Consider the following 13471-nt stretch of genomic DNA (forward strand, 5'->3'; position numbering starts at 1 on the left):
CCTTGAATGGAATCTTAACCGCAAGGGAGTCCAGGAAATGAAGGGTAACCATTCTTAGCCTTTATAATAACCCCTGATTGAAACAGGTACTAAATTAATTCATAATATCTGTCGTTCAAGGTAAATGGACTGATTTGATGTCTCTCTGCCAGACACTATATGGGTTATATTACTCGTCAACTCAGCAGGAAATAAGCCATCAGTGGAACCAAATGCAGGGGGTGAGAAAGCTTGTTATGATAATGACTCCTCTATGATAATGAACGTAGTGTCAGAGATGTGTGTGTGTGTGTGTGTGTGTGTGTGTGTGTGTGTTTAGGGAGCACGCACATATATGAAGAGGTGTTGGGTAACTTGAAATATCTCTCATTGGGTTGTTTATTCACAGTAAAAAACATACGCAATATCCGAGATCATTCAAACTGAATTTTAATGATACTGAGTCTTCGTGGGGTAAAATGTCTATTTTTTGTGGTATACAAAACTGGATGCCGCCATGGAAGGGAACATGGTTGTTTTATGGACGGGGTTCCTCAGTTTTTTTTTTTTTTTTCCGTTAACTTGCAAGTCTTATTTTTCAAGTTTCCATCTTTTTAAAATTGACCTTTGTATGGAATGTTCTGACCCGTCCGCAGGTTTATCTCTGAACGCTCTATTTTGATTCATTCTAGCTTTGAGCCAACATCATCTCTAATATTTCGTGGTTTGGCTTGTATATTTCCTCTTCCTAGCCATCATTTTTACCTTGACTTAGGTATTCATAAACCTCTATTTTTCCGACTTTGTCTGGTCTCTCAGAAAGAATCTAGCTTAGGTTTTGGTTGTTGGCTATCAGATAAATACTAATCAAGGCCAAAAGCATCAATAATAGCAATCCAGGATGTTTCACGATCACAAAAGTTTACTTCATCATCCCCCTCCCAGCTTCTAGAGCCTGCGTAACCCATCCATGTCATCAATTCCACCGTCTCAAATACCAAAGGTTTTCGTGAGTGGGCAGCAAAAGCTGGAGCAGATTGTGGCTCATGATTATGGAACAGAGGCCACATTTTCATTACCCACACGGATGGCCCAGTGCTCTTTGTCAGAACACGCCACTTCAAGCAGATCTCTGGAATCTGGCTCTGTTAGGATGTCAGTTACCGGAGAAATGGAGAGAGGTCGATCTGAGCGGACAATCGATAGCCCAGTAGACAGGAAAGAGAAGCCCTCCTCACAGATGAGACCCCTTCCCCGCTGTCCCTGTCAGTTCAGGGCTTGATCCCTTGATCCTGGGATCATGACCTGAGCCCAAATCAAGAGTCGGATGCTCAACTGATTGAGCCACCCAGGCGCCCCTAGCATCTGACTCTGTTTGTTTTTAATGTTTATGTATTCCTTTTGAGAGAGAAAGGGCACAGGCAGGGAAGGGGCCAAGGGAGAGGGAGAGAGAATCCCAAGCAGGCCTGACACTTAACTGGCTGAGCCAGCCAGGGACCCCAAGACTCTCGGTCTCAGCTCAGGTCTTGATCGCAGGTCATGAGTTAAGCCCCGCGTTGGACTCCATGCTGGGTGTAAAGCCTACTGAAAAAAATAAAAATAACATATTGAGCATTCAGGTTGTTTCCAAGTTTTGATTATTATTAAAATGAGGTTATGAGTAACTGTACCTTTGTCTGGTTAAGAAAGGCAACATCGGGGGCGCCGGGTGACTCAGTCGGTTGAGCATCCGACTTTGGCTCAGATCTGTGTCTCCCTTGCTCTCTGGCCCTCCCCCACTCACACCCTGTCTCTCTCTCAAAAAAAATGAAAACCAGGGGCCCTCGGGTGGCTCAGTCGGTTAAGCATCCGACTTCGGCTCAGGTTATAAACTTGCGGTCCGTGAGTTCGAGCCCCGTGCCGGGCTCTGTGCCGCCAGCTCAGAGCCTGGAGCCCGCTTTGGATTCTGTGTCTTCCTCTCTCTCTTCCCCTCCCCTGCTCACACTCTGGCTCTGGCTCTCGCTCTCTCTCTTTCTCTCACTCAAACATTTAAAAAAAATGTTAATGAATAAACAGTAAAAATAATTTAAGAAAAAAGGTACAGGAATTAAATCCAAACTACTTCAGTGATCCAATTTTGCCTTCCACGTACCATTCTCCATTAAAAGGCACCAGGCTGCCTAGAAAAATAGATTCCAGGGCAGGGACAGGGAAAGTGGAAGCCAAGCCTGGATTACATTGCTTTGCCAGAAGGTAAATGTCATAGGTTGAATATTCAGGTTTCTCCCCCCCCCAAATTCATGTGTTGAAATCCTAACCTTCAACACTTCACAAGGTATTCGGAGATGGAGTATTTAAGGGGGTAATTAAGTTAAAATGAGGGCCTATGTGTGCGTCCTAAGCCGACTGGTGTCCTTACGACACAAGAGATGAGGACATAAAAATGCACAGAAGGGAGACCGTGTGAAGATCCAGGTAGAAAGCATCCATCTTCAAGCCACGCAGCTTCAGAAGAAACCAACCCCGTGGACACCTTGATCTGGAACTTCCAGCCTCCGGAATCCTGAGAAGATAAAAATTCTCTCGTTGAAGCCACCTCGTCTGTGGTATTTGCTACAGTCTCTAAAAACTACCCGAATCAGGTCGCATCCCTGCCGTGCCGCGACCCGCCAGCGGATCCCATCTCATTCAGAGTAAAACTCAACGCCCTTAGGGAGGCAGCGCGGCCCCCATGTAAACAGGGCTCACCGTACCTCTTGGCTGTCCTCTCCTGTGACCCGCTCCCTGGCTCCGGATACCCTGGCAGACACGTGTGGCCACAGGGCCTTTGCAATAGCTGCTGCACTGCCCGGGACACTCTGCGTGTACATACACGCGAAGGACTCGCTTCCTGCCTCCTTGAGTTCATGACTCAGGGAGGCTGTCCCCCCCACACTACCTAAGATTGCACCTCCCCCTGAGCCCCAGCCCCATCCTCTTCTTCATTTTGCTCAGCGTGTGGCCATCTAACATAATACCTCCCTTACTACACTTTCGTCCAGTCTCTCCAATGAGAAAGTCAGAGCCACGGTGGCACAGATTCGTTATCTCCTGATTTTGATCACGGGCGCGTGCCTACAGAGGTGCTTGGCACACAGGAGGAGCTCAGTGGGTCCCTGCTGAATAAAGGTGCAAGGCGAGGTTACACCGTGTGCCGGGCACCGCGCACTCTAGTCATCTCCGAGTTCGACGCTGAGATAATCCTTGGCCTTTGCTCCCCAACCTGGACAGCCAGCACGGCCTCCCTCTTGCCCCCGCTGCCTTGCCCCCCCTGCCCCGCGGGTTCTCGTGGGAGGTTCATGCTCTGATCTCTTACCGGCTAGAACGAGGAAAGACCCTAGAAATATCCGGGCTGGGCAGCAAACACGCGGAATACCTCCCAGGCCTCGCTGAACATTTGTCAGGCCACGTCAGTGCCAAGAACTGCTCGGGTCCTGATCAGACCTGATAGCAGAGCCCTTGAGGAAGAAAGGCAGGAGGGATGTGGCCGGCGGCAAGTCCCCCTGATGGGTAAGCATGGGAAGAGCCTCTGGGGGCAGAGGCACAGACCACCTAACAGACCACCTGCCGAAACCACCCACCATCCCTCCAGAGGCTCCAGATCCGCAGACTCACAGCCTCTAGCCTGACCAAGACGAAGCCCTCCATCTTAAAGAGGAGGTAACTGAGACCGGGAAAGAGAGGCGACTGCCCAAAGTGACACCGCTTGAAAGAGACAAGACCTTGCTTGCGACTTACTTTGGTTTTTGTGGGGGTTGTTTTCCTTCTTCTTCTTTTTTCAATTTGAACGTGACCTCAGTGCAGGGACGTGAATGGTCATGACTTATCAGGGGGGAAGGCTTTCCCCTGCCCTTTCAAGATCCTTTGAGCTGGACTGAAAATTAAATGGAGATGAGACAGATTAACAAGAGAAAATCAACTTTAGTTTCGTACCTACAGGGAATCCACAACTATTTGGTCAGCAAATAATTGCCAGGCCACCCAGAGACGGTGAGACACAGAGACTTGAATCAAACAGCCCTTGCTGGTTCCTCCCTGTTTATTATACCCGGTCCATGGCATAATGTAGTTATCTGTGGTGACAACTCTCTTCCCAGAGAGAAGCCTCCCATCTAAATTCCTTTCGGCATTTGTGCAAGAGGACAAATGCTTTTCCTGAATCTGTTGCCAAATCTGATTGCCTTTAACTGAAAAATAACCTTCAAGCCAAGGTGGCCCGTCGCGGGGCAGCCTGCCCTTGGCCCCTCCAGTCTCTTAGGCTGCTTTTACAAATGAAGTTCACTTGGAAACAGGATGGGTGGTGCCGTTCTGGGGCCAAGGCCAAAGGAGCCAATAGACCTTGGACCGTCAGAAGGTCTCGTCAAGAGAACCAGGGGGCAGGGGGTCATGTTGGCAGAGGCAGTGCCCTCCCTGAGCCCCTCAGGCATAAGCTCCTTCCGATGGGGGCTCTGTCCGCATCACGTCGGCAAGTCTGTGACATTCTCTGCCGGTCACTGAGTCAACTGCCCCCCGCTTTTCCTGCCAGATCCTATAGGGAACCAGTCTGGTTGTTTGCAAACGGTCTCCAGCCTCTGTGTGGCCTTATAACAAAGCTGTTGTGACAGCGGATGGGAAGGAGGTGAGTGAGGGCTTCTTCTGTATCGGTGGCCTCGCCAGTGGCCATCTCCCCATCCACACACACACTGCCCCTGGCCTTCCCCCAGGCTCACAGGGCCCTGCGGTTCACTGGGCAGCAAGAGCCCTGCCTCGGATCCAAGGAAGCCCACAACTGGTTTAGGACCCAGTGCTGGGGAGTGAAGGCGTGGGAGCGAGACAGGCAGGGGATCGTGGGAAAGCTTTGACTCCCAGGAGAAAAAAGAGACCAGTGATGAGAACCATCTTCCTTTGCCACTTTTGGACATTGCCAGGTGAAAATGCGCCCCTCGGGGCTGCTGGCAGCTGACCGACGGCCTCCAGGGGGCTTTGAAGCTACAGCAAGACTAACTCCATCTTGAATTCATTTTGCCTTGAACCCTTCTCCCTCCCTCGTTATGCCGCATTACACCTGCCTGCACACTGTACTGTAAGCCTGAAGGGAAACTAGCTGACCTTTGAATTTTTGTTTTATTTAACCAAAAAAAAAATTTCTAATGTTTATTTTTGAGAGAGAGAGACACACACAGAGTGTGAGTGGGGGAGGGGCAGAGAGAGAGGGAGACACAGATTCCAAGACAGGACCCAGGCTCTGAGCTGTCGGCACAGGGCCCGACGCGGGCCTCGAACTCACCCACGGGGAGATCGTGACCTGAGCGGAAGTCAGAAGTTTAAGCGACTTGAGCCACCCAGGCGCCCCTGACCATCAGATTTTACTGGGATGACTGCATTAAGACAAAACACATTGCACAAAATAATCAGCACATTCTTGCCTGTCACTCCCGAAACCCATGAGAAGCTTTTAGTAATCAATTCTGTTTGAAGTTTCTTAGAGAACCTGAGCCTGGCCCCCATTAATTGAAGACATCTGACTGCTCAAGCGCTTGTATGAGCTGGTTTCTCTCCTCACGTCTCTCCTGTAAAACCCCTGCCTGCACCGACACAGGAGGGTGGTTTATTGGGACGTCAGAAGGCCATGTTCTGGGTTAGCTGACTCTCTCGAATAAAATCACTTTCCTTGTCCCAACACTCTTGTCTCTCTCGTGCAGCGAGCAGATCAGACCTGGGTTCAATAACGAGCCACAGTGATTCCATGGTTTTGGGGTAAGTGATTCCCGGCTTTCCCTTTAGAGGAAATGTTTAGTCTCTCTTAAAAAAAAAAAAAAAAAAAAAAAAAAAAAATTTTAGCATTGAGCAGTTTCTAAGTGATGTCAAAAGGAAAGCGAAAGCAAAACTCAACTTTGGTGCAACAGCCGGCTCACCAGTGGCAAACACCACCAGACACAGCCATGGCTCAGGTAAGCTCCCTGGAACTTTCTGTTGGTGGCTCTACAGCAGGAGGGGGCCCCCTCCGATAAAGGCCTCAGTCTGGCCTTGGGCACAGTTAACCCCAGACCTCAGAAAGGCTCTAGAAGGCGTTTATGGAAAACCCTTTGTTGTTGAAAAAGTCCCTTGCCCTGCAGGACGGCGGCGAGGGCTTGGGGCTGAGGCTCCCGTCTGGCACAGCGTGGGGCCCAGGGGCCTCCCGTGGAAGAGCCGTGGGTGGGTGGCTGGGGGCTTTGCCGCCGGGTGGGGTGCATAGGCAGAGGGGGACCCAGAACTTGGGAAGGGAGTGGATCCCCACCCCGCCAGCCTCCGAGCTCGGTACCTGCTCAGCTCTGTCCTTCCCTCTCTCCCGGGCATGTGTCCTGAATGTCAGGTTTCCTGGCTCTGGATCTCCCGTCCTGTCAGCCCTGCCAACACAAAATCCTGGCTCTATTGCCTGGGCAACTGTCTCCTTATTCGGGCAGGGCCCCAGGTCACATTTGATCTGCCACCAGCTACCGTGGACAGTTTCCGGGCCCTACCTTATTTAGATATTTAATCTCAGAGTGAAAAATCCCCTTCTGATTCCAACACGGTGACCATCCCTGGCCCTGCCCCGCCCTGGCTGAGAGAGGGGAGGAGCGGGGAGGGGGTCCTGGCCCCGCTGATGCTCCAGCCCCTCTCCCACGGAGATTTCCTTTGCCCCCATGCCAAGCCAGGCCCTTCACCGGATCCTGGAGGTGAAGGGGGGGAGGAGCAGCATACAGGATCCCGCCCCGGGGGAGGTGCAGACAGGCACAGAGGATGCCAGAGAGATGTGATCCATGCAGAGGGAGGGGGACGTCCTAGGGGCCTGGGGACCCCAGGGAGTGGCAGCCGAGCCAGGCTGGGGCCCTGGGGGGCAGCTTCTCGGAGAGGGGTGTCTGGTGTGGGTGGCGAAGGGGAGGAGGGGAGGAGGGGAGGTGATGGGAGGCAGACACAGCCATTCAGTCATCCTGGGGGAGCAGAGGGCAAGGAAGGGCTGCTCAGGAGGGCCTGGGAGCCGCTGCCCAAAGGGCATGCCCTGTGCCCTGAGGCCACATGTGCCCTTTGGGAAGGCCACAGTGGGTCTTGGGGAGACTGGATGTGGGGTAGCAGGGACGGGGGCAGTCAAGAGGCTGCGAGGTTCGGGGGGGGCCTGGCTGGTTCCTTCGGAGGAGCACGTGGCTCTTAATCTCGGGGTCGTGAGGTTGAGCCCCATGTTGTGTGTAGAGATTACTTAAAATAGGGGCGCTGAGTGACTCAGTCGGTTGAGCGTCCAACTTCGGCTCGGGTCATGATCTCACGGTGCGTGAGTTCGAGCCCCGCGTCGGGCTCTGTGCTGATGGCTCGGAGCCCGGAGCCTGCTTCGGGTTCTGTGTCTCCCTCTCCCCCTGCCCCTCTCCTGCTTGCACTGTCTCTCTCTCAAAAATAAATAAACATTTAAAAAAAGAGAGATTACTTAAAATAAATAAAATTTAAAAAGACAAAGGAAAAAAGGAGGCTGTGAGGATCTCAGAGGCAGGGACAGCGGCTGCCCTGAACCAAGTCGGAGGGTAGGAGATGGATGAGGAAGCGAATTTGGGAGAAACTTCCAGGGTCAGCGTTGGTTGTTGGATATTGGCAAGAAAAAGATGGTGAAGGTAAACTGATCCCGGGGCTCCGATCGGATGACCTGGAATGAGAGATAGGGGGCTGTCGTTTGCTAAGATCAAGGCACAGAAAGGGAGACCAACTGAAAAATTCTCAACTCAGAAGCTGTGGCACCCGGGGGGGCGGGACGCTGAGGGGCAGGAAAGAGGCGAGGAAGGGGAGGAAGGCAGATGCCTGGTGTGGCCATGGACTATCAGAGCCAAGAGGTGTGACAAGGACTTGAGGGCCAGTCTGAGAAGCCGGTGACTCACCTGCCCGACTTGGCTGGGGAGGGTGTGGGGCTCCCAGCCTCAGTGAAGGGGTTTTGTTTGGTTTTTTGTTTGTTTTAGCGATTTCTTAATGTTTCTTCTCTTTTGTTTCTTTTGAGAGAGAGAGAGAGAGAGAGAGCTCAGACAGGAGCAGGGGAGAAAGAGTGAGAAAGGGAGAGAATCCCAAGCAGACTCTGTGCTCAACATGGAACCTGACGTGGGGCTCGATCCCACAACCCTGGGATCATGACCTGAGCCGAAATCAAGAGTCGACACTCCACCCACTTAGCCACCCGGGTGTGAGGGGGTTTTACACCCCAGTGAAGGGGTTTTACACGCAGCTTGTGACGTCCACACTCTCAGGAGCGCGCGCACAATTCCCCTGCACATGGGCGTTCACGCCCTCGGTGTGCACACGAGCATAGCCAACACGAATCTACAAACCCAACACATACAACACACACACAGAGATGTGCATATACACAGAACATGCAACACACGTGCATATGACATGTGCACACACACACGTGTGCCCATGCACCCCCGTGCGATGCGGGCACACACGTACATAAGAAATAATACACACGCACTGAATAAATCTCCACTCTCCCATTCCACGGGGTCCTTTTTTCCAAGCTTCCAGCCCCCAGTTGTGGAGAAACCTCTAAAAGAGACAGAAGGCTGAGGCCCCCACGGGGGGTAGGACTTCCTTCCCATTCCAGGCTCTGACCCGGTGATGAGTATCGGCAAGGGAGTGGGGGGATCCTCAGGCCAAGCTAGGGGTCTCTGGAAATATAATTTCCAAATATTTGTTAACATAATGAGAGCAACCAGGGGCGGCCGGGTGGCTCAGTCGGTTGAGGCTCAGGTCACGGTCTCGCGGTTCGTGGGTTCGAGCCCCGCGTCGGGCTCTACGCTGACCACTCAGAGCCTGGAGCCTGCTTCGGATTCTGTGTCTCCTTCTCTCTCTCTCTCTCTCTCTCTCTCTCTGTCTCTCTCTGCCCCTCCCCCCACCTCACAAAAATAAACAAAGATTTTTTAAAATTCCAAGAAAAAAAACCCCAAAAAACATAACGAGAGGAACTGAGAAAAGAGCTTAACCGGGGAAACCTGAGTTGGTTTCTTCCTGAGCAGCCCTTGAACATGCCCGTCCTGTTTGAGTAATCGAGCGGGGTCCCATGGGTCCGGGAGCAGGGAAGGCAAGCAGAATGCACGTTCCGAGGACAGGGAGGGAGTGGGGAGCCTCTGACCGCTGCCGTCCAGGTCATGGGTCAGAGGTGGTCATATCCTCTGGATGACCTTGCCCGACACCAATATTGGTTGTCAAATGGAGATCGTCACCTTAAAAGTTAAAAAGGAGAGTAGTAAGTAATAGCTGAAAAGTCACACAGTGTGTGCCTCGCAGTGGGTGCTAAGATAAACTTGATCTCTTTCAGAAATGTACAAGGGCGAAAAGATGAATTATAAACGTTTGACTATCATTGCCTATAATGGTGAAATTTTTTTTTAATTTTTTTTTTTATGTTTTTATTTATTTTTGAGACAGAGAGAGACAGAGCATGAATGGGGGAGGGGCAGAGAGAGAGGGAGACCCAGAATCGGAAGCAGGCTCCAGGCTCCGAGCCATCAGCCCAGAGCTCGACGCAGGGCTCGAACTCACGGACCGCGAGATCGTGACCTGAGTTGAAGTCGGACGCTCAACCGACTGAGCCACCCAGGCGCCCCAATGGCGAAATCTTTGAACAACCTAAATGCTCGGCAACCAGGGCTTGGTCAGATAGCCGATATATATCCGTGTAATGGGACACGACGACACTGGCACAAATAGCCGTGACATTCAGTGTCTTGAAAAAAATACCCACAGCTTGTGAAGTAAAAAGAACCAAATGTGTGGCCCCTCCGGTCCCATCTGTGAAAAGACAAACACCAACACCTCGATGGGGTGCTCCCCTCGGCCTTCTTCCTCGCCCCGCCCCTTCTCTATCTCGGTCTTGGCTTCCCCAGCGGCTCCCCGTGACGTGTCTCCGACTCCAGGTGACCTCCTGGGGGCCAGCTTCTCCATCATCTGCTCCGTTCTGAGCAGCAAGGCGGTGGTGAGACGAGAGGTCCTGCGGGACGTGGTGGGGCGCTGCCGCTATAGGGCCAACAACCACTTGGACCACAAGTACAAACCACGGCCTGTGAACGTGATCATCTGTTCTGCGAAGAAGAAGATTGGTGAGGAGATGGAGTACAGGCTTCTGGGCAAGAACTGTGAGCATTTTGTCACCGATCTGAGATACGGTGTGCCCCACAGCAGGCAGGTAAGACCCTCTTTGGGGCCAGCCCTCTCCCCCTGGAGGTCTGCTGCGGGGCTGGGGGTGACCAGGCTGTGTGGCCAGAGGGGAGACTCACCATGACCCACTGGCTGGGAGTCGGGCCGTCTGAGCTCAAATCTCGGATCCGCTTCTGATCCGCTGAGGGTCTTTGGACAGGTCGCTGTCTCTCTGGTCCTCAGTTTCCCCATGTGTAGGAGGAGTTGGATGGAGGACCTCTGGAGGCCTGCCAGTCTGACCTTCTGGGATCCTTTGCCTCTAAAGGTAGATCGTGATGCCCCCACAGGTCGTCAGGAAGAGTCTGGGCCAACCCAGCACCGTGACTCGTCTCCGAAAAAGAGCACACAGGCAGGGGGTGTGCTCAAGGTCCACGGGCCTATGTAATGGCTCAAGCATTTGTCTATGTAAGACCTGGGGCACAGCGTCTACCCCCACCCCTTCAGTCTTCCGCGTTTGTTGTCTCAAAACACACAGCTGATAAGTGGCAGAGGTGGGATTCGAACCCCAGCAGTCCTTCTCTGGAGTCTCTGCTCCCTTCCATCGTACAGAGGTACCTCCGGGGCTCCAGGCCCAGTTGATTGGGTGGACGGGGGCCCCTGAATGAGATGAGGATAAGGACGGGAGGAGCAGGTTTGAGAAGGGAAATCCAGAATTTGGATGTGGTGGTGGGTGGCCAGTTAGACCTCCAGGTGGAGATGTTGAGTCACAGGTGGACCTAGGAGCCTGGCGTTCAGGGCCGAGGTGGGGTTGGGCATAGAAGTTTCCAGGCTGCACTTGGCAACCATGCACAGTGAACCCGAAGTACGCTGCCCGTGGCCCTAGTCTCCTGAAGTCTCTCCTCGGCTTTTGGCACAGCCCTCCCTCCGCAGGGGTGTAGCCCCGACTGCAGAGCCGTTCCCAGACTCAGCCCCAGAGCCCGGGCTCTGGGAAACCAGGCACAAAGCCTCCTCCCTCCCCACTCAGAGTTAGGAACAAATGTCCTCACCCAGCACGCTCACACGAAAGGATCCCATCCACCCATCCTGCCAGGTGTCGGGACAAACCCTGACAAGCTCACCAATAAGAAGTGTTCATAACCCCATCTCCCGGGGCCCCTCTGACTCATCCAGCATCTTCCTGGGCTGGCCAGCTCAGAGGGCAGGAGGATGAGGAGACTCCAGGCCCTTGGAAGGGAGGGAGAACTGGCCTGCATTTGCGATGGATGTTGAACATGGGCTGGCTATTCACTTTCAGGTGGAACATACCCTGATTGGAGGAGGGGTATCCCTGGGACTCGGCATTCTAGTCATGGTTGGCTACTCGCTTGTGAAGACATGATCCCCAAAGCAATGACAGCCCGAAGGAGCCCCAAATCCTTCAGCTGCAGAGACCAGTGGAGACACCCCATGGCTCCTCTGTCTACCGGACCCTCAACCTCCAGCAACCTGTTGTTCTGTCTCTCCCTCTCCCTCTCTCACTGGCTGAAGACCAATGAATCGTGCCAAGACCAACGAATGAAGTAAATACATCTTCAAGAAGGACTTCCACTATATTTTTGCAGACTTCTGAACCAGGAAGGAAGGAAGGAACATTACTTCGACACCTGTTGGGTTCTCCCCGCAATTTCTAGCTGAGTGACCTTGAGAAAATCTCTGGACTCCCAGAGCTTCAGTCCCCCTTCTCTGGGACGGGGATAAGGGTTACATAAGGCAAGGTGATGTGGAGAAGACTCCTGATGTCTGGTAACCAGCAGATATTCAACGGCTGGTCTACATCGCTCCATGTAGACTCACCGTTGTTGTCACGAGACATCGTTCATTTTACCGTCGGGGTGCAAAAGTGCCCCAACAACTCAGTTGTGTCCTGGCACAGCCACACCACCTGGTGCATAAACATTTCCCAACACCTTTCAACTCCAGGGCCTAGTCTTCACCCACCTGGGACTGCCAGACGGAAGTATGTTAACTTTCCATGCCGACGTTGCCATGGCTCAAGCTGCCCGTGGGTTGAATGGTGAAAATTCGCCACCTCAGTCTTTAGGGCAGTGAAACTCTGAATGAGACCATAGCGACGGGTACATATCATTACACGTTCGTCCAGACCCACAGAATGCACAACACCAAGGGTGAACCCAAAGGTAAAGTGTGGATTTGGAGGGATTGCGGTGTGTCAATGCCGTTCGTCCGTTGTAACCCACACGGGTCCTCTGGGGAGGGATGTTGATGGTGGGAGAGGCTGTGCCTGGGGGAGAACAAGGGTGTATGGGAAATCTCTACCTTCCTCTCAATCTTGCCGTGAATCTAAAAAGTCTCTAAAAAATAAACTCTCTCTAAAAAAAAAAAATTAGCCTCCTCTGAGTATCCCTCCATTACTTCCCAGCAAGCCCTCGGTGCGGTCTCAGAAGCTCCATGGTCCCTCGCTTCCTCAGCCAGCCTCTGCCGCCGGTGACCCTGATGAATGGCCACTCCATGGTGGTCACCGCAGCCACTCCCCCTCTGGCTTGAGCACTAAGGATGTCACCCTCCCCTGGGCTGTACCCTTCAAGGATGTGAAAGCTGGTGGGTTCCTTAATCCCCCCGTGCTGCAGAGACCAGGCTGGCGCTAATCACAAGACCCCCCGCCCTATAAAACGCAGGGCTCTCAGAAGGTTGAAGGTTCAAGAACAGAGAGTAACTCGCAGTTGCTACTATCAAAGGGGGCCCCGCTCAGACTGCCAGGCTGGACTATCCGCCCCCATCTGAGGGTTCCAGAAGGGTCCATGCCTGCCGCACTCTGGTCAGAGGGCCCCACTGCCCTGTACAGAGTCTGGGCCCAAATGGGAGGCCCAGAGAGAGGGGCAGAGGCTTCCTTACTCCTTGTTGTCTAAGACTCGCCTCCCTGGACCTCGTTTCCTGTCAGGACCAATTGTTGCACCAAAATGGACAGTGGAAGTTTCCAGGCCCTTCCAGGGTGGGCTTGGCCTGCGTGACCAAGTCATATTCCCGTTAGTGGTCTCGGGTGTCCACGTATCTGCCCTTTACGGCAATTGTCACCGTGGGGATTGAACACTGATCCATGTGGTCCCTTTACTAATATCCCTCCGTCTATCAGAACTGCAAGGACCCCCAAGAGGTAGGACTGTGTGAGCTCGTTACAGTGGGACCCCAGCATCCATCACAATGCCTGGTGTACTGCCGGGGCTCAATAAAAAGTTGTTTACTTCATAAGTTCACTACTACATGGGAAAATACAATTCTTATTCTCTGCAGTCGAGAGAAAAACTGATATGAAAAAGAGTTGCAGCCAAAACAAAAAAAAGCGTGTTGCCATCAAGTTTTAAAATGC

The 13471-nt window shown here is 52.7% G+C and overlaps 1 protein-coding gene and 1 long non-coding RNA gene across 4 annotated transcripts; one reads left to right on the top strand and one right to left on the bottom strand.

Moving 5' to 3' along the window:
* Positions 1-2018: 2018 nt before the first annotated feature.
* LOC121023641 (uncharacterized) lies at positions 2019-6798 on the bottom strand. The gene is made up of 4 exons (XR_005787464.1): positions 6477-6798; positions 6278-6362; positions 3736-3871; positions 2019-2521 (listed from the first exon to the last, which is right to left on the bottom strand). It is a non-coding gene; the product is annotated as an uncharacterized LOC121023641 (long non-coding RNA).
* Positions 6799-9505: 2707 nt separating this feature from the next.
* On the top strand, positions 9506-12484 carry PLAAT4 (phospholipase A and acyltransferase 4). 3 transcript variants are annotated; one of them, XM_040465594.1, is made up of 3 exons: positions 9506-10156; positions 10328-10432; positions 11402-12484. In XM_040465594.1, exons 1-3 carry the CDS (start codon positions 9740-9742, stop codon positions 11483-11485), a joined length of 606 nt encoding a protein of 201 aa, XP_040321528.1. In that variant the 5' UTR covers positions 9506-9739; the 3' UTR covers positions 11486-12484. The 3 variants fall into 3 exon arrangements, with proteins under 3 accessions (XP_040321528.1, XP_040321527.1, XP_040321529.1); XM_040465593.1 differs by having other exon boundaries at positions 10328-12484; XM_040465595.1 differs by lacking the exon at positions 10328-10432.
* Positions 12485-13471: the final 987 nt, after the last annotated feature.

This window comes from Herpailurus yagouaroundi, unplaced genomic scaffold (genome assembly GCF_014898765.1).
Source record: "Herpailurus yagouaroundi ecotype Mexico unplaced genomic scaffold, PumYag 569, whole genome shotgun sequence".
NCBI classification, from domain to species: domain Eukaryota; kingdom Metazoa; phylum Chordata; class Mammalia; order Carnivora; family Felidae; genus Herpailurus; species Herpailurus yagouaroundi.

What these genes read in the sequence shown, in the direction of transcription:
- PLAAT4 (XM_040465593.1), top strand. Translation starts at nt 9,740, where the DNA reads ATGTGTGGCCCCTCCGGTCCCATCTGTGAAAAGACAAACACCAACACC. An exon ending in GTGTGCCCCACAGCAGGCAG is followed by an intron (nt 10,157 to 10,327) that starts GTAAGACCCTCT and finishes GTCTTTGGACAG; the next exon opens with GTCGCTGTCTCTCTGGTCCT.